Source organism: Ambystoma mexicanum, chromosome 12, assembly GCF_040938575.1.
Source record: "Ambystoma mexicanum isolate Mex_15411 chromosome 12, UKY_AmexF1_1, whole genome shotgun sequence".
Taxonomy (NCBI): domain Eukaryota; kingdom Metazoa; phylum Chordata; class Amphibia; order Caudata; family Ambystomatidae; genus Ambystoma; species Ambystoma mexicanum.
The window spans coordinates 440444004-440470899 of NC_090936.1; the positions used below are offsets into that span (position 1 = coordinate 440444004).

The following is a 26896-nucleotide window of genomic DNA, read 5'->3' on the forward strand; positions in this document are numbered from 1 at the left end:
ACTGACTTATGGAGTGTAAAGTTAGAGAAAGGATTGCACTCTGGAGCAGTGCCAGGCCCCCCAGGGCCACTGACTTATGGAGTGTAAAGTTAGAGAAAGGATTGCACTCTGGAGCAGTGCCAGGCCCCCCAGGGCCACTGACTTATGGAGTGTAAAGTTAGAGAAAGGATTGCACTCTGGAGCAGTGCCAGGCCCCCCAGGGCCACTGACTTATGGAGTGTAAAGTTAGAGAAAGGACTGCACTCTGGAGCAGTGCCAGGCCCCCCAGGGCCACTGACTTATGGAGTGTAAAGTTAGAGAAAGGACTGGACTCTGGAGCAGTGCCAGGCCCCCCAGGGCCACTGACTTATGGAGTGTAAAGTTAGAGAAAGGACTGGACTCTGGAGCAGTGCCAGGCCCCCCCAGGGCCACTGACTTATGGAGTGTAAAGTTAGAGAAAGGACAGGACTCTGGAGCACTGCCAGGCCCCCCAGGGCCACTGATTTATGGAGTGTAAAGTTAGAGAAAGGACTGCACTCTGGAGCACTGCCAGGCCCCCAGGGCCACTGACTTATGGCGTGTAAAGTTAGAGAAAGGACTGCACTCTGGAGCACTGCCAGGCCCCCCAGGGCCACTGATTTATGGAGTGTAGAGTTAGAGAAAGGACTGCACTCTGGAGCACTGCCAGGCCCCCCACGGGACTGCCCGAGATGCTGCTATGGGATGGGGTAGACTGCAGAGACTGCACAGGGTGAATGGCAGGAGAGAGTCGCATACAATAAGAGAAACACATGGAGAGTACGAAGTGGACGAGGGCAGAGAGAACAGGGTAGATGCCATGAGACAGTGTGAGATGGGGATGCGGGAGACTTCGGGGGCCTACCCTCCAGCCCGCAATAAAAAGATAAATAACCAAATGAAAGCAGCACACATAGAAACGAGAAAAGACCAACATAAGGGCAGCCATTGAAACAAAGCTATATGACAACATATTAAGAAGGAAATCATTTAAAGAAAATGAATTAACCAACATTAATGCAAAGGGTATATTTGCAAATGAATGTGCAGGTCGCCCTTTCCCCATCAGTGGTAAAAGGTGGGCACTCTAAAGCGATGCCCTACACCACATCCAGGAAACATAGGCGGTGCCCGGTGCCACTTTTCCCCCAAAATGGCGCAAAGAATACCCCAACGTCTGACATCACGTGTGTGTTATGGGAGACGACCACCTGACATTTGTAGCATTCTGAAGCGCCGTCTTCTGGAGCGATTCCCTACGCCGACACCGCCTCCCCCTTGCCCCCCTTGTAAGGACACACGAGCAGCGTGGTGGCCCAGCCACCCCCACTTCTTCCGTGGCAGTAGGGCGGAGGGGGGTGTTCGCTGCTTTCCCTGCAGGCACCTATAAAAAGAAGCGGGCCCCACCACCCGTGGCCAGCGGTGTTGCCTTGCGAGGACTTCAGTCGCAGCCCACTCACCATCTGCCATGTTGTCCGAGTGCCAGAAGTTGCACCAGCTGAACTCCAGCAGGAATCTACGGAGGCAATGACACAGAGAGAAGTTGTCATCATCACTGACGAGTGTTAACCCTTTCACCCACCCATACCCTTGGTACGCCCCATTCTTGCAGGCACACCATGCAGCTTTGCAAAAATACAGGCGCACGTTCTCTTCACCACCTTAGATCAACAAAGTTGCCAGGGAGATGTGCTGCAGCCAAGATGCCAGAGAGATGTGCAGCAGCAAATGTGCTGCAGCAAAGATGCCAGAGGGATGTGCTGCAGCAAAGTTGCAAGGGAGATGTGCTGCAGCAAAGTTGCCAGGGAGATGTACTGCAGCAAATGTGCTGCAGCAAAGTTGCCAGAGAGATGTGCTGCAGCAAAGATGCCAGAGGGCTGTGCTGCAGCAAAGTTGCCAGAGGGATGTGCTGCAGCAAAGTTGCCAGAGGATGTGCTGCAGCAAAGTTGCCAGAGGGATGTGCTGCAGCACACATGATGAGCTGGCCCGCTCCCTTGCATACATCAGTGCCCGCAGAATGCATGCCATTCCGTGCACCTATAGGCCTCTTACTGTAGATATGTTAGGTGTTTTCACCAGGTACAGTGCCTGTAACAATGTAGCCTGACTAGATGACATTCCCTTAAGGAACATCAGCGTCTGCATTATGAATGCTTGATGCGTGACTGACTCAGCCTCAGCCCAACTGACCTTGCTGACGGCATTGGCCTGCAGCCATGGACTCTCCCTATTAAGAATGACATAACCTCAGTAGTCCTCATGGAAGCAATCTCAGCAGGATGAAACTTTGTGCACCCCTAAGGCATGAGTGACTCTTCCCCAACCCTATAGGCTTTTTAGAGGTCCTCGCTGTTATGACTTCCCTGTATTGCAATATTATGAACCTCCATAATATAGAATGGGCCACATCCTCAAAAACACGGGCATCTCATAAAAACACAGGCATCTCATAAAAACACGGGCATCTCATAAAAACACGGGCATCTCATAAAAACACGGGCATCTCACCAAGATGTGCAATGATGCGGAGATGTACTTGCGGCACCGCACACCTCATTGCGCTGCACGTTTCCACAATCAACACAAATGCCCCCCATGGAGCAATGCAGAAATAGCAGCGCAAAAGTGGCGCCGATTTTGGAGAAAATACAGGCGCCTTTAACATAATGCATGTTAGCAGTGCACCTGTCAGATGCGCACCAAAGAAGCACAAATACATCGATTAGCATGACGTAGCCTCAAAAACGGTGCTTCTCGCAGATGCACCAAACCTGAAAAAAACAGAAAAGGCAGGAAGCAGCCGAACAATAGCAAACACCCCCAGAGGAGCATTGTGAAGGCATGCAGACGAACCACAGTGGGAAGTCAGATTGAGCTGCCAACCTGTTAGGGAGAATTCTCTTCTAAGGCTAATTTCCCTTACCTATAGAGGCCCCCAGCAGCTTTGCTGGATCTGAGGGGTTTCTTTTTTTCTCCTGCTAAGAGTGAGACTCTTTTTTCCCACTCTTAGGCAGATTGCTGATGTGTGTTTTAGGCTATTTTTGTGCTTATGGTCTATGGGGTTTTTGTCACCCTGATTGGAATCATCTTTTTACCATATGTGTTACACAGCACCCTCAGTGCAGTGACACAGGGGTGTCATAGTGACCCCCAAACATAGACTCCATACCCTGGGACTGACTAATGTCTCCCAGGACATGTAAAGTCCCCATTGAATTTACTAGTCAATAATTATGAACTAAACCAGTACAACCCATCTTACTATGGAAGTACTGGCAAGGGTTAATAGTTTTTCCCTGGTGTTCATTTTCGAGAGGGTACCGTACAGTCCCTCTCTCCAAAGTTTCTGGCTGGTGGCAGTGGTTACTACCATAAATATTCGACCGCAAATATTTTCCTATCGGATTTTCCCATTGTTCGAGACTACCACTTTTACTGACAGCCTCTAACATACCGCCGGTTTATTTTAATATTAACTTTAATCCGTTTTTTTTGCCAGAACTTTAATAATATTTCTTTCTCGTGTCTTTCTCTAAAATCCTAACCCAGGTCGGGGATCCTTTGTTCGTCCTTTTGGCGGGCTTCTGCACAGAAGCCCTCTTCTAGGCGCCACTGAGTCTGGGGTAGACAGGATGCGTGAGAGGGGGAATAGGCACCCTGGACAGGGTTGCATACGCAACCCAAGTTGCACACTGCCCTGATAGGCTGGGGCCAGGGGAGCCACCCCACTATGTGAGTGACAGCTAGGCTGTATGAATGGGGGTCTTGCTGCATAAAAGCAGGGTCCTGAGGACTGGAGGACAAGACGTCGCCACTGGAACTACGAACCCAAAGAGGAGAGAAGCTGAAGACATCTGCAATGACTGAACCACCGGTGAAGCCTTGCTGCAGATCCTCACCACTTTTCTCCAATGACTCAAAAAGATCTTCACCTGCAAGAGTCTTCTTCCCTTGAGCTGGTGAGGCCAACCAGTTCACTAATCGCCTTCCAGGACCTGCCTTGGTTGAATCGCTAGTGCCCTGCACTCGGAGACTGGATAGCCAGGCACCCGTCCACCACGACCGCGATTTAAAGGAGCGTACCTTTTATCCGTTTTGGCAGCATCGCGGCTGGCTTCATCCCTGGGCAGTGCAGTAACTCGAACCTTCCTCCACGACGAGAGCCTCTCTTCCTCTGCTGGATCTCCTGAACTGCAGGAACTGCCAGGAACTACCGCCACCGCAGGAGCCTATTCCACTTTAAAGGTACATTGTTCCGCCAGGCCTCCCGTTTCGTTGGATATCGCTAAAGGTGTTTAAATCCTTTACTTACATACTGGGTTGGCCGCCCCTATTGTCTAACATTATCTTTTACCTTCTCCAACCGCCTTTTCAATTCGTTAAACAAAGACTTGACTGCAGCTACTAGAACAGTTTGATCCTGGGCACATTTCCTTGTACCATTGACTCTGGCACAGGCCTATTGACTCTGGCTAAATCTGTTACAACTGCCTTCTCTAGATTGCTTTTCACCTAGAAATGTGTTGGTGCACCTAACTCTTATAACCACCTTTTTCCTTCCCCTTTTTTAATATTGTGAAGTGCCATTTTGCTCGGTTTTCACCTCAGTATTGCATATGTTAAAGTACTGCCTTGCCTAACTTGTTCGCAATCTACTTGGGAAGTGTTGCTGGTGTGTTAAAGAGTCTAAACATATATAACTTGTCCTTTCCCTCCCTTTTGAGAAATTGTTAGAGTGACATTTCTGCTTGGTTTACACTGTGCCGTTTTGCTCAGTTTTCACTCTTGCTCAAACTTGTCTACAATTTAAATAGGGAGTTGTGTATACTTTTCTTGACTGTTTTAACTTGCTTTAATAGTAGTGCTTTGTGTGTGAACATCAGAGTGTGTAAAATAAATATATATATTCTGTTTGATACAAAGCTTTGGTCAGTGTTTCCTTGTTCCATAGTATTGTAGTCCTATTGTGTAAACCCTGAATACTGCTCATCTCCCTCTTGAGATAAGTCTGACTGCTCAGCCACAGCTACCAACAAAATCTGTGTGGTACAGACTGATACCAAAGGGGATTTATTGCATATACCTGTAGTCTTAATCTTCTGTAGTGCTCCCTAAGGGAACTGCATAGGATTTTGCTTAACACAACCTACGTGGACCACATAGTATATGGCATCTCATTGAAATCCCCGGGAGGATAGCTCAGTGGCAACGTGCTCGCCTTGGAAGCAAGTCGACACGACACAACACAGGTTCAATCCCCGGGTCCGCGCTTAGAAACCTCTGGGTATTAAGCGCGTTATAAATAACATATCATATCAACCCAGAACTGTCCAGAGCCAGGAGATGGCATCTAACAACATTGAAGGGACAGACTTCGAGAAGGACTGTGATGCCCAGAACTTCAGCCAGGATAAGCTGGATGTGATGGTTAATTTCAAACTGGACCAATACGGGACCATGAAGAGGCACTGAGCAATCGGCATTGGGCCCAGAGCCAGCCTTGCTGCGGAAAAAGCTCAACCAAAATGTGGATGCCCTTGGATTAGTAGTACGCATGCTACAGAAATAAAAAAAATCAGTGGGCAGAAAAATGGCAGAAAAATGCCACGGGGGTGGCCCATCGAGTGAGTGGAGTGGTGGAGGAGCAGGTTGCTCGCATGCTGGTGGAATCAGTGGACCTGCCTCTGCCATCAGGTGAGGCACCCAACATCTGATGGATGTGCCAAAGTGCAAATTTGTGTTCTGTTGACAGGCAGCAATGTGCAGAGGAGAGGGAAGTTAGATTGAACTGCCAACCTATGCGGACCCCATAGTATATGGCATCTTATTGAAATCCCTGTTCCTGCATGTCCTGCCTCAACCCCTCTACATATGGAAATATCTATCCATCCATGATGACACACACACATGTTCATCACAACGCCACAAGGAAAAGCTGAAACATAACCAGCCGCATGGACTGCAATCCCGACGGGTCAACTCTGCAACGGGAGACATGATGTGAAGTGATAGATATGTAAGCCCGCTGATTAAGTGGGTAGAAATACCCCTTAATCACAGTAGGCAATGCTGGCTAGGCACAGTGACAATATATTTCAGATGGTAATATATGATATGATATATTTGTATCACGCTCGTACACAAGTGTTTCAGAGCACGACAAGGCAAGGGAGGGGTACAAGGGAGAACAAAGCAACAATCTTACTAGGCCCAGTGGCATTGAGATCGTGCAAGTGCATAGGAAAGGGAAAGGGGAAAAGTGCATGGAAGGGGGAGAGGGGAAAGTGCAGAGCAATAAACAGGGGTAGTGCAGCCAGCAAGTGGCAAGTGCTGTGTTTACGGCAGCAGAACTGGGTAAGCCTGATAAGTGTATAAATGGGCATATGTTTCTATCGGGGGACTGGAATATTTTGACGTTTGATATTCCTGACAAAAAGAACAGAAACCACCTGGCTTAACCCCTTTCAGCTCAACCTCGCGCATACTCACATGTGGTGGTTCACAGGGGTCATCCCTCTCACCACTACTCTCCAGCATCTACATGGATGGGGTCATGCAACTCATCAAACAACACAGGCTTACATGTTACAGCTACTCAGATGACACTCAAGTCATCTACAAAATCGCCACCAGCCATGACCTAGACCCAACCCTTGGCCATTGCCTCTCACAAATCAATGCATGGATGAGCAACGACAACGATGAACTCAACCCGGATACAACTGAAACCATGATGATGCCCAACAACCCTTCTATCCAACCACCCATACCATGACCTGCAGAAATGGGAACCAGACCAGAAGCCTGTTTAAAAATCGTGGAATCCTGATGGCCAATGAGCTAACAACGTTCCCTCAAGTTAACACGGTAATAAATAAATGCTTCCTCCACCTATGATCTATCATGCCAAGAACAGACAATGCCAACAGCATCTACGTTGGCATGCCTGAATACCTCACCAAAGAACAAACCATTTCAAATCCAGAATGCAGCAGCAAGACTCCTTCTAAGACTTAACAAGAGAGACCACTTCACGCCAGCACTAAGATCATTACACTGGCTACGAGTCAAGGAAAGGATCTATTGCAAAACATTAACTCTCCAAAGAGCAATTTAAGGCAAAAGACAATATTCCTGCAGGAATGCATTTCCATCTACAGCCCAAACATAACTGTGAGGTCTAGCAGTGACATATGCCTTGTGCACAAACGTTATTTGAAAATTCGGTATTTTCAAGCATCTCAACAAAACTCTACAACTCCCTCCAATGGGGAATACACACAATAGAGGAACACTTGACCTCCAGGACAGCAGTACAACAATGGCTAATTAATATGCTGAGCTAACTTGCATGTCACAGGTTTTTGTAAGAGAGACCAAACATAGCGGACAACCACACACTGGGTTTCAGTTACCCAACAAGCTACCAATGTGACTGCGGCTTAACCAGATTCCATGAGGACTGTACTCTCTTTCCCTCACTAACTAGTACTAAAATCCTGCATACTCCTGCGAACATACCACATGCAAACCAACAATGCCACACATGCACAACACCTTTAACACCCCCACCCCACACTGGCACCAAACAGGAGAACTCCACACCCACTTTAATAACTCAAAAGACTTCAACACGATCAATGTATCCTTATGCCATGGGTACCCAAGGACACCCATTTCAATGCAAATGCCTGGCACGCCCACCAACCCAGACCACCTAGAAGCAATCCCACACCCAATAACTGTTTTTCTGAACTGGAACTACCTACACCTTAGCAGAAGTACTAGCGCACTCTTCCTCTTCTCGCACTAACAATCCAACCCCTCTCTTATTTTCAGATCCTCCACAGCGCCCGGTAACCATGCAAATGGCAGTGGTGTGCGATATAAATCCCACTAACATAACATTCTCCAATTCCATCACAGACGCTTCAGGACAGGAAGCAGCCAGTTAGGCGGACCCGGAAATGCCACCCTTGGAAGGAGATGACGAGCCTGTGCTGGTGGTAGACTCACCAACAGAAGCCTAGGGTGATGTGGGTGGGCAGATATATGCAGCCAGGGGAGACAGAAGCCTAGGGTGATGTGGGTGGGCAGATATATGCAGCCAGGGGAGACTACATTCTGCCACCATATGAACAGGTCATCACAACTCCATCAAGCACTCCAACCAGCCTAGCACAGCAAGGATCGCAAGAGCCAAAACCAAGATGCCCCGGGAGAGGTGCATGAACAAATAGGCCCCACACTAGGGTTTGTGGGGACCTTAATCTGTATAGGATGATATCTCAGGAAGTGACACCATGGGAAGTGACATCAGAGGGCAGGTATAGGAAAAGAAGCAGGCGACATGGGGACAAGTGGCAGGTGAGCGCGATAGGGGAGAAAGGGCAGGTGATGGGAAAGATGGGCCAGGTGTCAAGTGTCGAGAAGGGACACATGGCACAGGGGAAGAGTAGATGACACAGGGGAGAAGCATGGGTGGCAATTACTTTACTATCACCATGGGCAGTATCCATCCACCCACCTTGAATATGCAAAGACAAAAGAGCCTGACCCCTCCTGAGGTCAAAGGGTGCATTTCAAATCACTCTTCTTCGGACAGAACCCCTTCCACTGACTCATCATCTTCCATTTCACATGGGTAGCAGAGTCATACCTCTTCATCTGTCCAGTTGACAAGGTTACCCGCCTCCTTTCATATCCTATTCCTCCTCATCCTCCTCCTCCTCATCAATTAGGGCAGCATGATGCCTACTGGATCTGCCATTTTGGGGACGTGTGCCCGTCTCTCTGTGATGGGCTTCTATACCTGTGATTGAGCTGCTCTGCGTGCATCTCTGGTTGGACTAGTGTGTGGGCCAAAAGCTCCACATTGTTATAGGAGCAAATGTTGAAGGGTTCATTTGGGAACTAATCCGGTGGTCAGATTTTGAGAATCAGGATGGTGATGCATTTCTGTTCACTTTCTGTGGTTACTTCCCATTTGCATGCTTAATTTGGTGTAATTTCATGCTTTGCACCTATTCTGTGTGTCTATTTATGACCCAGTGAACCTCTGGAATGCACACTTCTATGAATGGGGCTTATCTATTTCTTGTGCTTTTGTGGTACATCTCAGATTTGCACACTTTTTTGATTTTTGAGAATCTGGCCCAATTTGACAACCTCTGAATGATGAAAAGCAGACCTGTGTCTGCCTGGCATGTGACTAATTCTACTTGTCAGACATGCACGCAATCTTACAATTCTCCACTTCAACTTTAATAATTCGATCAACTTCAGAAGGAGGAAAGGGTGAGCTCTTCTTATCCAGATTCAAACCTGCGACATGAAGGTTACACATAGATCCCTGCAGTTGGTGCATCAATCTACTGAGATATCTTAGTCCTTGAGGTTATTGCGCTGTTGTACATGGCTAACAATCACAAATGTACAGGACTTCACTTTATCTTGCTAACCCCTCCGCCATCCAACCTCACCCAACCCCTCCCTTTCCCCTAACCTTTCTCTCGCTTCCAGAAGCCTTTAAAGTTAATTTGGGTATTTTCCCCACAAATGAGCTCAAACCTGCCTAAACCACTCCCAAACCTGCCTAAACCTCTCCCAAACCTGTCTGAACCTTCATGACTCTTAAAGGAGGTTTGGGCAGGAAGACATATCGGCGTGAACCTGCAAACCAACTTGACTCTCACTAGGAGATTCACGGGAACCCACAGATCACTTTTGAGAAAGTTCACCAAGGCTTTTTCACAACACATTTCTGGGATCTTCTATCGAAAATATGTACACTGGATTTACAAGATGATATTGGCCAATGGTCCATAGAAAAACCAGTGTAGAGAAACCACAGATTTATTTTTACATAAAGAATCCATGGCATGATTTGGGTAAATGGTTTGCAAGAAGACACCTGAAAATCACCATTGTGTAAAGAAGAAATAGTAAGACTAATGCGAAGTGCCCAACGTAGGGCTTCTGGCCAGAAAGTACAGGAAGACACAGGGACTCACACAGTTATTACCCAGGAAATGTGGAGGTTGCCTATAAGACTTACAGCTTCAATGAAAATAGCTCAGATCTTCTGAGGTTAGCGTTGCAATATTGTCTGCCATGCCCCCTTCTCCCACCCACCCCAGAAGACCATCTTAGGTGTGGTACTTACATGACAAGGTTACTCAGCAGCCACTTGGCCGTCGCCAGCACAGCAAAGAGAGGCTTGGGGAAACAGAAAATAGAAAATCAAGACTTGGCAATGTTAGTGTCGGAGGCAACAAACAGGTGGTACAATGAATACGTACAAGTATCTGTGCATTGTAAAGTGCCAGGCCAGCCTAGTCAGAAAGTGCTTGGAGATCATTTGAAACGAGCCCTTTGCACCACCGCAGGCATACGGCGCGCACACAGTTTCAAAAGCAACCCAATGTGTCAGGGGAAAAGGGAAGAAGGTAGGAAGGTGTAATCGAGAACCCACTGGAAGTGAGGAATACTGGGCGGGAGAGAATATCCGCCTCTGTAGAGAAGGACAGAACCAAGGGAAATGAGGGATGGGTAAAGTGTGAGTAGAAGAGACATTGTGGTAAGGAGGGAAAATGAAAGATGTGGCCCACAGAGAGAGGGAATGCCTACAAGGAAATGTATTAAACATTAGGCAGCGAAACTACTCGGGTCGTAGTGTTGGGCACAACCGTCATGGTCAGGGGAGCCATACTGAAGCGATTCCAAAAGCTAGTCTTGCTTCTGTTTCGTCGCTAGTTCCAGCTCATTACTGTCTGGACTGGGCAGTGTGTTTCGGATGATCTGGGGAGGCCGGGTCTGGCTTTTTGTCTTCTTCCCCTGATCGGATGTAAGTGTATCACACGAGTAACCCCGGAAACCAGACAAGGAAATACCTCGATTGAGCTGTCCTAGCAAGGCACGTACCTTAGGGAAGAGAGGCACCTGTTTGCGGGAGGCCCTTTCCTCGGGACATCCTGCAGGAATGATAGTAGACCTGTGAGTCAGATGCAGTGGCCCCTGACTGGGCACTGCTACAAAGGTATATTTTCCATGATCCCATGAAAAGGGGGAAAAGGCCTTTGACCTTCCATTCTAAGGCACAACCTCTCCTCTCAACTATAGACAAGGGACTTAACTACTATAGGACAGCTTATCGACCATGGAACTAGTATTTTTCTCTAATCGACCTCCTTTCCCTTCAGGGCCTGTGCCCTATTCAGACTGCATCCTCTGTGTGCACCTTCATGTTCTGAAACGTCAAACTAAAAAATCATCAAGGAAAATCGGCCCTAGAATTGGAACCGTCCTTGCTAAACTCTACCGAGACCGCGCCCGCCAGACCTTCTATCAGGGCCCATCAAGAGCCCAGCTGTGACCACACAGGACCTTCGCACATCAGATACAGTACCCCACCAGGGGCAGATACAACCACATTAGCCTTGATAAAGACCCATGAGGTGGAAACACTTGTCGGATGACCACAAATGGGCACATGAGCCCACACCAGAATTGATGAATAAAACCCACACTGTAAACCCAATGCAAACAGCTTGGAAAATCGACTTTTTCAAACCAACTAAATTGCGAGGTATCCAGGAAATCCTTCCTAAAAAAGTATAAAAACTGCAAACTGAAAGATCCAGACACGTAGACCGGTAGTCCAGGATGTCTGTCCGACATTTTGAGCAGATGCAGGGGGGATCATACTAAAATGCTGACTAAAAAATGCTGAATGCGCGTTTACTGCACATTCGGTGGCTGACAAAATCTGAATCCCATTACACCGAAAAACGGGCCAGGGGTGGCAGGGGTGTCCCCCGCTTCCCTTGTTTGGTGTAATGGGTTCGAGGGTTGCATGGGTGTCGCCCGCTTCCATTACGTGGAAAGTGGGGAGAATAAACTATATTAAAAAGAAAACAAAGGACCGTCGGGCGCCAGTTCCGACCCACGTTAGTGGAAGGGAAGTGACGCTGCAGGGATAGAGGGGGGTCAGCGGCACACATAGAAGTGTGCCGGTGAAAGGTAAATCGATAAATAAAGGGGAAGCGAGTCTGGGGAAGTGGGAGCAAGTGATCCATGGGATCAATGCACCTCACTGTTTTTGTAGCCGGTATTTTCTTTGTCGACATTTCCGGCGGTGCAGTGATCACATGGATCCGATGCAGGGTACCCGATCCCTTCCATCACATAGCCTTTGGCGCCTCCGGGAGACGGGGAATTTAATCTATTTTTCTCTGGTGGACCCACTTGAAAGCATCCAAGTTCATGGACTTCGTGTTCTTCAGACTATTCCTTCATCTTTCTTATGAACTGGAGGGTCCTCGGGTACTCCCCTGTCGGCTTTACAGTGATGCTCGCGGGTCTGGTTATATCAAGGTCAACAGAGCAAGTTCCCGGGCAAGGGGTTGCAACCTCCGCTTGTCATTGGTAAATGAAATACAAGTATCTTTTAAACAAAAAGCAACACATTGTAATGGAAAACTACAAGATGGTAACTTTATCTGACATCTGGACCTTGCCTGGGAAGGGAGCAAGCTTAATTTAATAGATCTCTTGCCTGCCTTGTGTACCCGTTTAGCAGAACCATAGAACATTGGGCATGACTTGGTTCTAAGTGTTTTCAACACATTTTGTTAATTTCTATTTTTGCTATAAAATGAAGCTTTTTTGCATCACCGTCCCCTTTTATAGGAAATAAACCCCATACCTCCCAGTAGAATGGCACTTGCCACCCCTGTCAAAATAAACGCACCTCTGTATCCTTTCTAGAATGTTTAGGCATTTTCGAAAATCAGGGCAGTTTTTCACAATTTCATATTTTTTCAAAGAAGCACCTGAACCCATAACGCTCTGCCCTCTGGCCTGAATATGGTCAGCGGCCAACGGGGATTCCCCTGGCTAGCCTCCAAAAAGAACTCTAGCTGTGCATTGCCTGGCTTCTGCTAAGGATGGGGTTTTTAAGATCCCATCAGCAGGCAGAGGAAGCCACTAATGAAATGGTAATTGAGAACAACAGACCAGGATTGTTTCTTTGCTAATCAAAAACATTTAAGAAGCAAAAGTGTAGGTCAAGAAATAAAAAATCAGTTAGCAGCAAAATGTATTCCGGTGGCCCGGTGACGCGGCCATATCAGCGGGATTTCAGTGGTACGCTATTGCTTTCACTTTGTACTGGTGTATAATGCAGCCAGCAAGGAGTGGCTTCCGATATTCTTCAGCCGCGGATGCGGAGTGTCGCATTTGGGAATTTTCTCCGGGTGAAGGACTCCAACTGAATTGAAACTGCAATGTGCAATGGCGGGAGTTGTGATGTTGCCTCCCAGATAGACAGGTCCAACAATGCTGGGGTGATTACAGAAGAGTGTGGGAGCCCCTTTACTGAGAACGAAGATGGGTCAAATACCCTGTTCTATGGAATTTCTTCCACTCAGGAGGGCCTACAACCACGTTTTAGATCACTGGTTGTGCCACCCCCTCACTCCGCCCTGTTGGAATGCCCAGCTACTGGGTTTGCTGATATGTGTCCCTGTCCACTGCGTCATCTTATGCTAGACTGTCATTTGTGCATACACTTGTGCTGGGGGGATGGGGTGACTCACCTCCTGCCTCCTGGCTGCTGGCACTCACCTCCACACCTCCAACTCCGTCGTTTCCCTCCATATCCAGAACTGTGCTACACTTTTTCTCCAAGGCGTTGAGGACCAGTGGCTCCACAGTTCCTCCTTCTGTGGCAAGGGACTCCCGGCAGTGTTGTGACAGCAGCCCATGCACCCTGACCCTGACGTCATTCCAGCATTTGCAACAGTCCTCCCCATCATGGGGACGCTGGCCACAGCTGTCACTTTCTGGCTGATGGCATGTCAGATGGCTGTGCTAATGTTTTCCTTTGGGGAAGGCCATATAGATCATCAGTGTGGACAACCTCATCGGTCCGAACCACCGGGTCCATCTTACTAAACTGTGGTTTTCTGAATCTATTTTCGGTCACCTTGCCTCTGATCCTCACGTGAGACTTTCTGGCTTGTTTCCAGGTACGAATGGCTGCAAGAAGGGGAGATATTTGTGTTTTTCAAAATGCCTGCCGCAATTGTTCCTGTTCTGGCGGTCACGCAATTTCCACCGGAAATTTCCACCGGCACACCAAGTTATCTTGCCCTGAAGAACTTCAGATTTGTTGCAAATCCATCTTACACCCGGCTCTTAGAAACTAAGAAAAAGACCAGAGACGTCAAACCAGCTGTGTGGTGCGTCATGGAAAGGCATACAAAAGGCATGAGCAAGTAGTGTAATCTTTGCAGAGATTGGTGTGGGGATAGAGTCTCGCGAGATATGGTCACGGCTGTTATCTCGCGAGACCTCAGTGCGGGTTCTGTGGGGAGCGAGCAAGCCAAGCAGTCGGCGTGGGGAAGTGCAGCAGAGTGAGAGCACCCTGGCGCTCCTCCTGGCCAAAAAGCACAGCAGGGCCATGCACCTGCAACACTAAGAGAACTGATGGAGGACTTTAATGAACAATTGGAACAGTGAAGTAACTGTTCTATCTAAATAATATTGCGTGACAAATGGTAATTAAACAAGTTGCCATAACGCTTGTGTGGAGTCATATGTAAGCCACAACATATATGGCGATGAAGATTAAGGAACGGACTTACTGCTATCACGATGCAGGGAGCCTTCTTGCAGTTACCAGGTAGGTCTGTGATTTTGTGGCCTCAGTGAGAGCCCCTGTTTGCTACATACTTGGATGCTTTAGGCAGAAAGGATTATGCCCCAAGCAGGAAAAGGGCCATGCTGCTCAACGCGATGGGGTTGGCAGGTCAAAGGATTTTTTTTGCAGGTTTGAAGCTTGAACCCATTGAAGGTGATACTGATGACGTTTATCAGAAGGCCATCCAAAAGATTTTAAAACAAAGGGAACACTGTGCTGCACGGAATAAGGTTCTACAACAGGAACGTTCAGAGCTGATGGATGACTACATCACAAGACTGCAAGAAATAACCATGCTCTGCGAATTTGGGGACAACACGGAAAACATGATATGCGATATGCTAAGTGTGCACACTAATTGCAGGAATGTACAAGACAAATTCATTGTGGAAAAGGGGCTGCCGCTAGACGTGGCTGTTCAGATTGCCAGAGTGGCGGAGGAAACTGCGTCAGACGCAAGGAAATGGTGGGAAGCCCGCAGACGACGGAAGTTAAGGTACACCAGCACAGAGGTAGCCAAGGGAGGCCTAGGAATGATGTCAGAAGTGAAAGAGGGTGGAGGAAGTAACCCCTAAAATGTCATAGGTGCACCAGAACCCGACACCTGGCAAATGACAAGGAGTGTCCAGCTCGGAGAAAGAATGCACAAACTGCAAAAGATCTGGCCACATTGCATTCGCTTGCAAGTGGTGAGAAAGGAAAATCACATCCATAGATGGAATTGGGAATGAAGAATGCAAAGGGTCCTCTGAAAGAAGACAGACCAATGGTCATCATGGTGAACAGCACGACGGCAGGAAGAGAGAAGCTGCTCTGTGTAATTAAAGTGGATGGCAACGAGACCCAAGTGATGACTGATTCCGGGCCATATTTAACCATACTGCCCGTACACACCTATCAAGACATGGTAGGACAAAGCAGAGTATAAGTAATTAGAATGAAGCACAGGCCCACGGTTTTTGGTGGAGCATCAGTGCACATTCTGGGCTATGTTCACGCAAAAGTTGAATTCAAAGGCAGACAGACAGTAACCAAAGTGTACTTTTCAGACGAGGGTCCGGCAGGGTTGGGCTAACCAGGCAAAGCTGGACAACAAGCTAGATCCAAACACGGAAGACCAAGTAGTCTCAATAAGAACAGGTGGAGCGTTGGTGTCAAGGGATGAGTTCCCAAAGTTGTTTTTCGAAAGGTTGGGAACAATCAAGAACAACAAACACAATATTATATTGAGGCAGATTGTGGTCCCCCTCAAACACAGGGTGAGACCTGCACCCGCGACAGCAAGAAGTGCGCTGCAAGCCCAGCTCACGAAAATGGTCAAAGAAGGCACGCTAGAAACAGTGGAATCAACGGAATGGTTAAGCCCGGTGGTCCTGACTAAGAAACAGCACTCAAATGACCTCAGGATTTGCATTGACCTGCACAGTTTGAGCCTGGAAGTAGTCACAGACCGCTACCCATTGCTGAGTCGTCTTACTCCTCAGCCGCTTTGGCTTTCCAAAGAATGATGGATTAATTGCTACGAAACATTGGAAACGTGTTTTATTTTCAGGACGACCTCCTCACATATGCTGAAGACGTAGAGACTAATGATGCCGTGCTGAGAAAGGTACTCATGAAGCTGCGGTATGATAAGTGTGTGATAAAGGCGAGAGAAGTGGAGTATCAGGGATACAAGATATCGAGAGAAGGAATCAGTCCGAAGAAAACCCTGTTACATGCAATAGTCAAAGCCCCATTGCCTACTAACAGGGAAGACCTGTGATAATTTCTGGGACTCACAGAATATTATACGAAATGTGTATTCGATTCTCTGAAATGACAGCGCCATTGAGAACCCCATTAAAGAAAGGGGCGGAATACAATTGGTTAGTGGAGCAAACAAGAGCCTTCGAGGAAGTAAAGAGGAGAATAGAAGTGCCATGCTTACGACCTTTCAACCTGATGTGGAAGACATGAATCACTATGGATGCAAGTGAGTATGGACTAGGGGAGGACATTGCCCCAGAAGAGAGGGGATACAGAGCATGTGGTGGCATTTGCATCCAAAACATTGCCAGAGGCTGAGGAAAATGACTCCATGGTGGAGAAAGAAATGTTGGTGTGCACTTGGCCAATGGATTATTTCAGGACGTATGATTGGGGCACAAAATTTAATCTGGTCACCAATCACAAACCATTGATACACATGCTGAGTCCCGTAGGGACGAAGACATCCACCCCAAGATTGGCAGGCATAGCAGCAAAGTCACAAGAGTATACATACGAGATAATGCGCATAGCAGGATTGACGAATGCCATGCTGATTGCATGTCGCAATTGTCCGAACAAGGTGTTTCTACAACTACCTTCCTGAAAGATGAATGTCTGGTATCTTCGGTAGGAGACTTAAGAGGCAAAGAGTCCCTAGAGATGAGTGAGAGCCATTGGCAGGAAAAAGCAGCCAGAAGATGAGACAATAACCAAAGTTACTGAACGGGTCAGGAACGGATGGCCTAGTGAAAGGGCGATTCTGGAAGGATTGAGGCCATTTTGGAAGGTAGTTGAGGAGATATATGAAGCAGATGGACTACTGATCAGAGGAGATCAAGTCATATACCCCTTGGGAATGAGGAAAATTATTCTGAACAGAGCTCCCTTAGGGAGCAACATGACAAGGCACAGAGTAAGGGAGTCATACTGGTGGCCGTGTATAGACCAAGACAAAAGAGTAATGATGGAAAGATGCCATGAGTGCATCAACAGCAACACGATATTAAAAGTAAGGCAGGTGCCATCGATCCCCTGTGATGCTGGAAATGCATCGGAGGGACAGGACCTCGTATCCTTATCCTTTACTGCCTTTTATTGTGTGTTCTGATGTGTTTTCCATTAGGAATTCATGTGGGACTCCTGGCGGTGCAATGCTCTCTTTTGGTTTTGGTGAACAGCCCCATGGCATACCCTTATGGCACCCATGGGTGGGGGTACAACCCTGTGCCCCTAGTGTAAGCTTTTGGGCACCTGTGTGTGACCCCCTGAGCAGGGTATGGGCTGGTGGCAGCTCCATGTTGAATTTGACAGATGCTCTGAGTATCCTCCATTTTGGGATACGCAGGCCCTGCCATCGGAATCAGTTGATTCCTGATAGGAAACAAGATGGCCTCTTGCTTTCTATTGCCTGTTACCTTGTTTTCCCGAAGTCCTGGGAAGCCCTGACTCTGTGCCTTCCCCCTGACTGGCTGTTGGGTGGAAGTTCCATATGGTGGTGTGGGGAAGTGCCGACCAGACTGGCTGGAGCCTTCCCAATGACTGTTGTGGGTACGCCTGTGGGTGGGACCTGGGTGAACGGAGTGTGTGACAAATACGCATTCTGTGTTGTGAATGTCTAGTATCTGGTGTTTGACACAACGACTGAGACAGCCCTGCCCGAAACTGGTATGTGGAGTGTTTAATGGCTGGGTACTTGTCCCAATACACATAACTTGTTGTGAGTGTCTGGAGAGAAGTGAATGGCCTGAATGCACTATGCACCTGATTGGCTGCCTGCCTGCATGAATGCCCTTCTGACCGATTGGTTGCCTGAGTGTGACCCAGCAGAATGAATGGGAGATCAACCAGTATATCTGGTTGCCTCTCACTGCTAGAATTCGTGTTCAGAAGCTAAAGTCCACTACGACGAGTAACTGGAGTAAACCTGAAGCTTAACCTTGAAGCCCTGCTGGATGAGAAAAATTGCTGTTGCTCTCCTTCACAATCTGAAAGCTGCTGTGTCTCCAAGGACTGACTCAGAGAGGACCCGGTAAGGCGCCCTCTTCCAGAGCTACGAGGGACCATCGTGCACCTGCTGATTTTTGCCAAAGCTCCCTGGTAGACATACCTTCGACAGGCTGCCGACCCGAGACGGGGACTGCCGCGGACTCCCAAGGAATAGCGCCCTGACTGTTGTCCGCCACTGTCGACGACCACCGTCACAGACTGGAGCCGCTGTGCTCCCGTTTGCCTAAGAACTTCACTTGATCCAAGGATGCTCTCGTCCGCATCGTCGCTTGTCTTATCCCGCTGGAGAAGGCCTGACCGTCGACGCGCCGAGGAGCATCCGCCGGTGGGTTTCCTGCCACCCGAAGACCACAGAGACGCTGACAACTCGACGCCCTCGCGGGCCACAGTTCTTCAAACTCTTTGCGGTCTAGAACTATCGACACCGAGGTGCCCCGCATGCCTCTTCCTTGCAGGACGTTTACGCTTCCCCATCAATGAGCACCGCTAGGAACGAAGCTGCCACTTCACCGTCGTAGCTCACTCTGTTCACCGTCGGACGTTCGATGAGTCGTGACTCCTGCCTTAAAGGGAGGGCACTCAAGAAGGGCCGTCAATTCCCTGTCGAGGAACGCTACAACACCAGGTACTTTGGGGTTGCAGAACTATTGGAAAGTCTTGTGTGAACAATATATGGACTGGGCTTGTGATATATCTTTATTCTACAAGTTGCCCAGGTGGGGGGATCTCTACACAGAACTGTGTCTAGTGGTAGGGGCCAGTATTCTGCCTATTGTTCTAATCAACTGCTTTGCTCATATATCTATTGTTGGTTACTTATATTCCTCGATCTGTGTGACATTTGACCAGCATATAGTTGATGCACTTTAATGAGATCTGATGATAATTGTAGTACCACTTTAGAACTGTATATATTTGCCATTGTAGATCTTCTGAGCCCAAAGTGAGTTATTGCGATAGTGTACATAACCTTGAATATTATATAAAGACTGTGTTTTAACTAACACAGTGTGCAGACATTTCTTTGTGGGTGCTTGGAGACTACACTGTACTTAAGAACCAGCCTGCGTCACCTCCTGAGAAGCTAGGTCTTGATTGCTCGACCACGTACCAATGATAGAGAATCTTGGCTGGGGTCCTATGTGCCTCTCCTTTAGCATATAGAGAGCAGAAGTACAGACACCCCCCTCCAGTCTTTACATCCCCACAGAGATCCCAGAAGGTGTATGGCACAAATTGGGTCTGGACTTTATTGGACCGTTGGAAGCCATGTTGCTGGACTACAGGTACAGAGTGGCATAAGAGGCCAACCCTGGAGAATAACATTTTAGCCAAGAATGCCTTGTCAGAATATAAGCTGGCTATTTTCTTGGCCAAGAAAGACTTCTTGGGGAAAAAAACCTACAATATGCCAACAATCAACCGAGAGAACTATTCTCCATTATATCAAAAATGCAGTGTCTGATTCTTCTGAAGCACAAACTAATCTTTTCAATTCTTTTTCATAGATAAGATTAAACGAATAATGGTAGAAATTGAACAAACAGCTTCTGCAAATCCATCGGCACACGTCAGACCACAAGTGACTGAAGTAAACAACCTGCAAAATCTGATTTTATCATCTGTTGTTGATTTCCATCCAGTCACTGAAGAAGATATTTTCCCATTTATTAGTGCTCTCAAACCTACAATTGATTCTCTCTCTCCCTTGCCAGCTTATGCAGCAAAGAAACTGGCACATGATCTCACCCCATTTATTACCACTTTTGTTAATAAGTCATTACGGGAAGAGATTGTTTCAGAGAGTTTGAAACTTTCAATTGTCTCACCTCTACTGAAAAAGCCTTCGTTAGATGTTGAGGTACTACAAAACTACCGTCCTATTGCAGGACTACCATGGCCAGCCAAGGTCCTCGAAAAGGTTGTAACCAACCAGCTACAGGACTTTGTCAAACATGAATTATTGTTGGATAAATTTCAATCTGGTTTCCGACCAAAATATGGAACCGAGACTGCCCTGTTAGTAGTACAAGATGAACTGTTAAAGGCTGCGGACCAAGGGAAGCTCACACTCCTGGTCATGTTAGACTAGTCCGCGGCCTTTGCACAGTAAACCATCAAACTCTCTTGGAACGACTACAGGAGGTAGGAAGAGTATGTGACTCAGCATTGAACTGGTTCAGGTCTTTTCTGACCAACCGTCAACAGCGCGTGAGAATGGGGGCGTTCCTGTCGGACCTTATTTGCTTGAACTGTGTGGTTCCTCAGGGATCCTTTCTGTCTCCACTGCTGTTTAATTTGTATATTCGGCAACTACTTGAAATCCTGAGACGCTATAGGCTGAATTTTCACTCATATGCTGATGACACCCAGATTTTCATATGAATTTCCAATTTCCAGGAAGCATTTAGCAAACTAGGGCTTTGCCTGGAAGGAATACACAGCTGGATGTCTAAAAATGATTTGCAACTCAACGCTGCCAAAAACAAACTTATTCTATTCGGACCTAAAAATTTGCTGTCAGCAGCCAAGAAGCTGCCTATTTCGTCACTTTTGGGCAAGAGACTCACATTTGTATCCAAAGTCAAAATTCTGGGTTGTATGTGGCAGGAAGACCTTGGCAGTGAAGCCCAGGTGGGAGCTAAGACGAAAGCAGTATATTTTGTCCTGCAAATGCTACGTCAAGCACTTCCCTATATACCAACCAAAGATCATGCATCTGTGGTAGGAGCACTAACTAGTGCCCACTTAGACTATTGCAATAGTCAACTGTTGGGTATTCCTGCCAAACAGCTTCAGCGGCTTCAGAAAGCACAAAACGCATCTGTTAGACTAATATTTAAGCTGAGAAAAATTGACCATGTGTTGCCATTCCGCCAGAAGTTGCATTGGCTATCAGTCGACGATCGCATCAAATTTAAGTCAGCTTGTATTGTCTACAAATGTATCAACGGCATCGTTCCCCTGTACCTACAAGAGCTAATACAGCCATATCATCCTACGAGACAATTGCGATCATGCGACAGACATGTTCTGATTATCCCTCACTCGGTTTTCATAACTAGAGGTGACAGAAGATTCTCTGTTTTTTGGTCCCAGGTTGTGAAATTCCTTGCCACTACCGCTAAGAACAATGAGCTCACTTCTTCAATTTCGCCAGGCACTGAAGACCTTCCTTTTCAGGGAGACAGCCCCATGTCATCTGGGAGTCTATCTCGATTTTCCTCGTCTACCTCCAGTTGTGTCATATGCGCCAATATAATGTTTATTTCATTTGGTGCATGCTACAAATGTAAAAAATCAAAATCAGTGGTGACAATTGACTACCTACCCAAGTGGGTGGAGGAAGAATGTGTGCCTAACATCACCACATCAATAGTTATAGAAGTGTGCACAGTAGTCTTTCTGGAAGAAGGGCTACCTAAAAAAAATAGTAACGGACAATGGGGTCTAGTTGGTATTGAGGGAAATTAGGACATTTCTGCAGGACAACATCAGACAAATAAAGGCATCCCTCTATCATCCCCACGCCAATGGACTAGTGGAAAGAACCAATGATTTATCAAGGGCGCCCTGCTGTGGAAATGGCAGTCCCTGTTCTTGGCCAGACACACGGAAATCCAGGCCTAGCCCACTCGCCCCCAGCCCAGGCGATAGCTGCAAGGTTATACTGCAGCCTGGGGAGGCGGGCCCTTCAATCTCCTCCCTTAGCTGTTGTCCCTGAATGTGTGTCCCTTCCTCCTTCCTGTACCAAGCTCCAGCCCTTGGCAGCCCAGAAGGATCTGGGAGGGAAAGCGATGGCTGTGGAGGGGGGAAAGCGGCCTGCATGTGTTATCCTACACCTTCCAATCCCTGGCCACTCCCCCTCTTGGACCCTGGGGTGTTGTCACCTACACCATATGCATCCCTCCCCTTCTCCCTTTCTGTCACTTGGACAGCTGTGTTTATCATGGCATCTCTTTCTGAGAAGCTTTTCCCCTTCCCTCTTGAAGGGGTTTACCAGCCTCCAATTCCAGTGTAAAATCCTGGGGCTGCTCTGTTGTGGCCTACACCCTGTGATCCCCACCCCATCTCCCTTTAACTCATGGGAACAGCTGTGGTCACGACAGGGGTAGGCGAGGTGAGCCCTTCCATCTCATTATTTGGCTGTTGTCCCTCAATGTTTGCTCACCTCCCCTCTCTTCCTGTTACCAGCCCCTTTGGACCCTGGAACAGCTATGTGGGAATTAGTGGATCCATCCTGGAACATTTGCCCACCTGTCATGTCCCTACCCCCTTCCTCTTTTGTCCCACCATCCCCTGCCTGGGAGAGCTGTGGAGGGGGGAGAGGGGCTGTGACACCGTGTGAATCCCTGCCTTTTCTCCTGTCACTTGGACCCTGGGAACTATTGCATTGATCAGGGGGGGGCAGAAGTGGTCAGGCTCTGCAGGGGCAGAGCAACAGCCTTATAAGTGGACAGAGGACCAGGGCTCCATCTCTATTTTGATCGCAGTACTGTGCTGGATGAGTGGGTGAGGGGAAGAGGAGTTACAGAGACCCTTAGCATGTACAACTCTGCCAGTCTGGCCTACTCCCTTTACCATCCCTTTGTGCCCCTTCATCCCCAACCTGCTCTCCTCTGCCTCTGCCCCACTCTATCTCTTTCTCTGTCACTGTCTCTCTCGCCTTCTCTTTCTCTGTCTCTCTTTCGCTCTCTCTGTTCCAACCTCTCTTTCTCTCTCTCTGCCGCTCTCTCTCTCTGTGCCACTCTATCGCTCTGTACAGCTCTCTCTCTCTCTCTGTCTCTCTGTCTCTCTGTCTCTGTCTCTCTCTCTCTCTGTCTCTCTTCCTTTGGATGTGTCCAGTGTGCCTAACGTACTCTGCTAGTAATTAGCGTAATGCCCTGTCTGTAATAAATCTGTTTCCTAATTGCAAATACTTTGGTGCCTTCATTTGTGTTCCCACTTTTCGGTGTAGCCTGCCTATTATTGCCGGGGGGGGATAGGGAGGGGGGAGGTGCCTGCGACTTAGATCCCGAACCACGTCTAGGTCCCTGATCACATGAAGAGCATCTTAAGCATTTTAGCGTCTGCGCCTTCTAACCTTTCCTGCTTTCAGAATCTATGGACCAGTCCCAGAGACGAGGCGGTCCTGCCCTGAGAGCTGCCTGCTGTACCTGTGCGTAGCTGCCTGGCTGCCAGATCAAGTGGTAAGGTAAGAACTGAAGTATCAGTCATGCGCACTGACGTTATAAATGTTCTTGCCAGCTTGTAGCTGGTGGGGTGGACTCCTAGTCTCTGAGGGGGATGGTATCCCTGAGAGTAGGTCAGTGAACCCATCCAGCCAACCCAAGTCCCACTCCCACAGTGGGAAGGCACTAGCAGGTTGCCATTGTCAGAGGACGACTTGCACACCCACACAATAACATACAATTGTACTGGCAATTGTAGGGTGTACCTTTCCAGATAATCTGCCCAACTATTCATAGCATCCAGATCTAAACCCCTCATTTTATCCAGTGTTCGGTTTTAACCCCAGGAGTTCCTCTGGAGAAGGGGTGGTCACCTACCCTCTAACAAATTCACCTGTTAGACCCATACTTGAGGGTGAACAAGGGTAGGGTGGCTCATTGCTCGCCTTAGGGACCTGTCTGCCTAGAGTCTCGTGTAAGAGCACACTTCCTGTTGATTACTTTTGTTCCCTAGTCTGCCTGAATCTGGATACAAAGAGTGGTAAAGTGCATCTTCATAGTAAGTCCCTCTGTAGATACCTTTGTGGAGTGTGCCCTGAAACCCTTCATTTAGCTTCCTTTTCTGGTTGGCTGGAGCCCTTACCCAGGGGTGAGGTGGCATCTTTATGGTAATTCCACCCATAGATACCTCTCTGGAATACACTTGTGGCACCCTTCATTTTGTATGCCTGCGCCGCTGGAGCCCTCACCCCACCACAGCACCTAATTCAGCCTACTAGTACCAGAGCCACCTAGTCTGTACCCAACTCATCTCCTAACACTCACTAGGAGGGAAGAAGGCTAGTAGAGGGCTCAACCTCACCCACTTACCCAGTTTGATTGTGTCCATATCCTGGTTTTGGGAGATGTGTATTTCGTTAGTAGCATGAGAGTGGGCCTCTGGAGATCGTCTTTGCCTGGAACTCTTTTGTGCAGAGTTCCTGGCCAGCCTGCCTGCCTGAATCTGAGTAGTTTTCCAGGGACACCTGGGAATTCTACCGGACACTCCTTTTTGGAAATGGACCAGTAGCTTGGCATCACTGTGCGCCCTGTCCTGCAATAGTTTATCGGCCAACCCCCTTCCCTAGTTGAGCGCCTATGAGTGCCTGTGAGCGATTGTGAGTACGCTAGGGTAACCTTGCTTTACAGACTTGGATAGTAGGGACTCAGTGGTGCTGACCTACGCCCTGTAATGATTAAGTATTTGTTGAGAAATGTTAGTTTGTGTACAACATCTTTTTGCCTGTGAGAATGGGAAATTCTGCAAGCCAAGGAGTGAGACCTTCCCCTGGCTCCCCTGTGTCCCTCATGACTAGGAGCATGGGCTGGATACTGTCAGATGGAGGCCAGTATGGCATAAACAGACCAAGCGCCAGAACCTACTGGTCTGTCCTCTAGAAAGATCCTTTAAGGAGACTCACCTAGCTGTGGTATGTGAGGTTCCAGTGACCTCTTTGGCCCCAGAGGATGTCCTAGATTTTTCTGTGGTTGTTCCTCCATCTACCCAGCTATTCTGCTCCCTTCCCAGGTCCTGCCCCTTGGGCGTATGCCCCTGCTGTGTCAGCCCTTGTACTGTCACCGTATGAGGGCCAGTAAGGGGCTTCAAGAGGCCAGCACCGATTTAGCAGTGGAGGAAGAGGAAGAGGAGGAATCATTCACCCTTCCCAAATGCCCCCTCTCAGCCCCGAGTACTGGCGCTATCAGAGCACTAGGTACATGCCTCAGCATGTCCCAAACCAGTATCCACCCCCAGCCCGGAGCCCATCCCAGTCAGGTCACTCTGTGCATAAGGATCAGTGCGCCTATTGTAAGGAATGGAGCAACTGGAAGTACAACTGTCCTCAGTGGATTCGGCATTAGCAGAACAAGGCCACAGCCCTGTCTGCTCAGAGCTAATTGTAGCTACCTGCAACATGCCTGCCTGGTCTCTTTCAGCACCCCACTCAGCATAGAACACCAGATCAGAATGTGGCAGCAACGTTGTCCTTCCTTTTGTCCTGTGTGTGGCCACTATGGAAAAGGAAGAGGAGCTCTGTACAGAGCCCTGCCTATCCTTTCCATGGTGGCCATCTTTGAACATTCTTTCCATTCCGTGAATGGAACGCTGCCAGACGCCCCATTCACGGAACGAAAATACTTTCAATTAGCCCCATTGCAGCCCATGGGACAGGTGCTAATGGTGTTAAGCACCTGTTCAAAGGGTTGGAACGGGTGGTAACGGCCTTGCGGCCCAAGTTACAGGCCCAAGCGTCCTTGGTGGCTGCATGCAGGACAAAAGGAAGAGCTGCTGCCACCACAATGAGGTAAGTGGGGAGGAGGATGTTTTAAAAAGGAGTCGGGGGGGTAAAGAGGGTGGTCGGGGGAGGCGGCCATCAGACAGCTTGGAACGAGAGCTGAGATTGCTGGTTTCAGCCCTCAGCCTGGACAACCCCAGGTCATATCTCAGATCAATGCCTCTCATCTCACAGCCAGTAGTGAAAAGAGCCAGGGTGCCTCTTCTGGCACCGCCTTGCAACCCTGGCCCCAGCAGCTAGGCCAGAGTCCCTTCTAGTTCTCTCCAGCTTCATGATAACTGGACTCAGCCTAAGTTCCCCCGGCACCACACCTCTTTGCTCTAGCCATTCTCTTTCCATCGAGTGAACCCCACCTCTACATGACAGCCCGGGTAAGTAACAAGCATGCCACGATGCTGGTGGACACAGGAGACACCTTAAGCACACTGAGGAAGGGGGAAGTTCCTGGATACTCCAGTGTCTGGACAGACTGTCGCAGCTCTAGGGATAGGGAACATCCCATCTAAGGTGCCTGTATCATTGTGCTGCACTGCATTCTCTGGCCTACTACAGCACTCCATGTGACCCTGCCGCTGCTGCCATACCCTCTCGTCTGCACGATGTTTGAGTTCTGTGTCCCTGGTTTATTCTCCCTAATTTACCAGTCCAAGATCCTGTAGCAAAACTGACAGCATTGCTACACAAACTGCAGGCTACCCTAGGGGAAAATAGAACACAAAGCTTGTGGAAAATATGAATAAGAATGGGGAGCTACAAGCTTGCAAATATGTGCACACAGACAGGACTAAGCTGGCCAAGCGCGTTGCCCCTTACCCTCATGTACATGAGAGGTATGCCTAGCCGCCTGCTGGACTCTCTTTATTTGAGATCCTAATGGCAAGACCAATGACCCTGCCGCCTGCAGCTCCTCCCTCTGTTAACAGGTTGCTTTT

General features: G+C 48.3%; 1 protein-coding gene across 6 annotated transcripts in view; it reads right to left on the reverse strand.

The window, feature by feature from the left end:
* Positions 1-26896, reverse strand: part of CACNA2D4 (calcium voltage-gated channel auxiliary subunit alpha2delta 4) — a 1390363-nt gene that overhangs the window by 104666 nt on the left and 1258801 nt on the right. For all 6 annotated transcript variants that reach the window (XM_069628636.1, XM_069628639.1, XM_069628635.1 and 3 more), the window contains 2 exons: positions 10163-10215; positions 1458-1513 (listed from right to left, as the gene is read on the reverse strand). In XM_069628636.1, coding sequence (XP_069484737.1) covers positions 1458-1513; positions 10163-10215 — 109 coding nt within the window. The remainder of the gene's footprint in view (positions 1-1457; positions 1514-10162; positions 10216-26896) is intronic.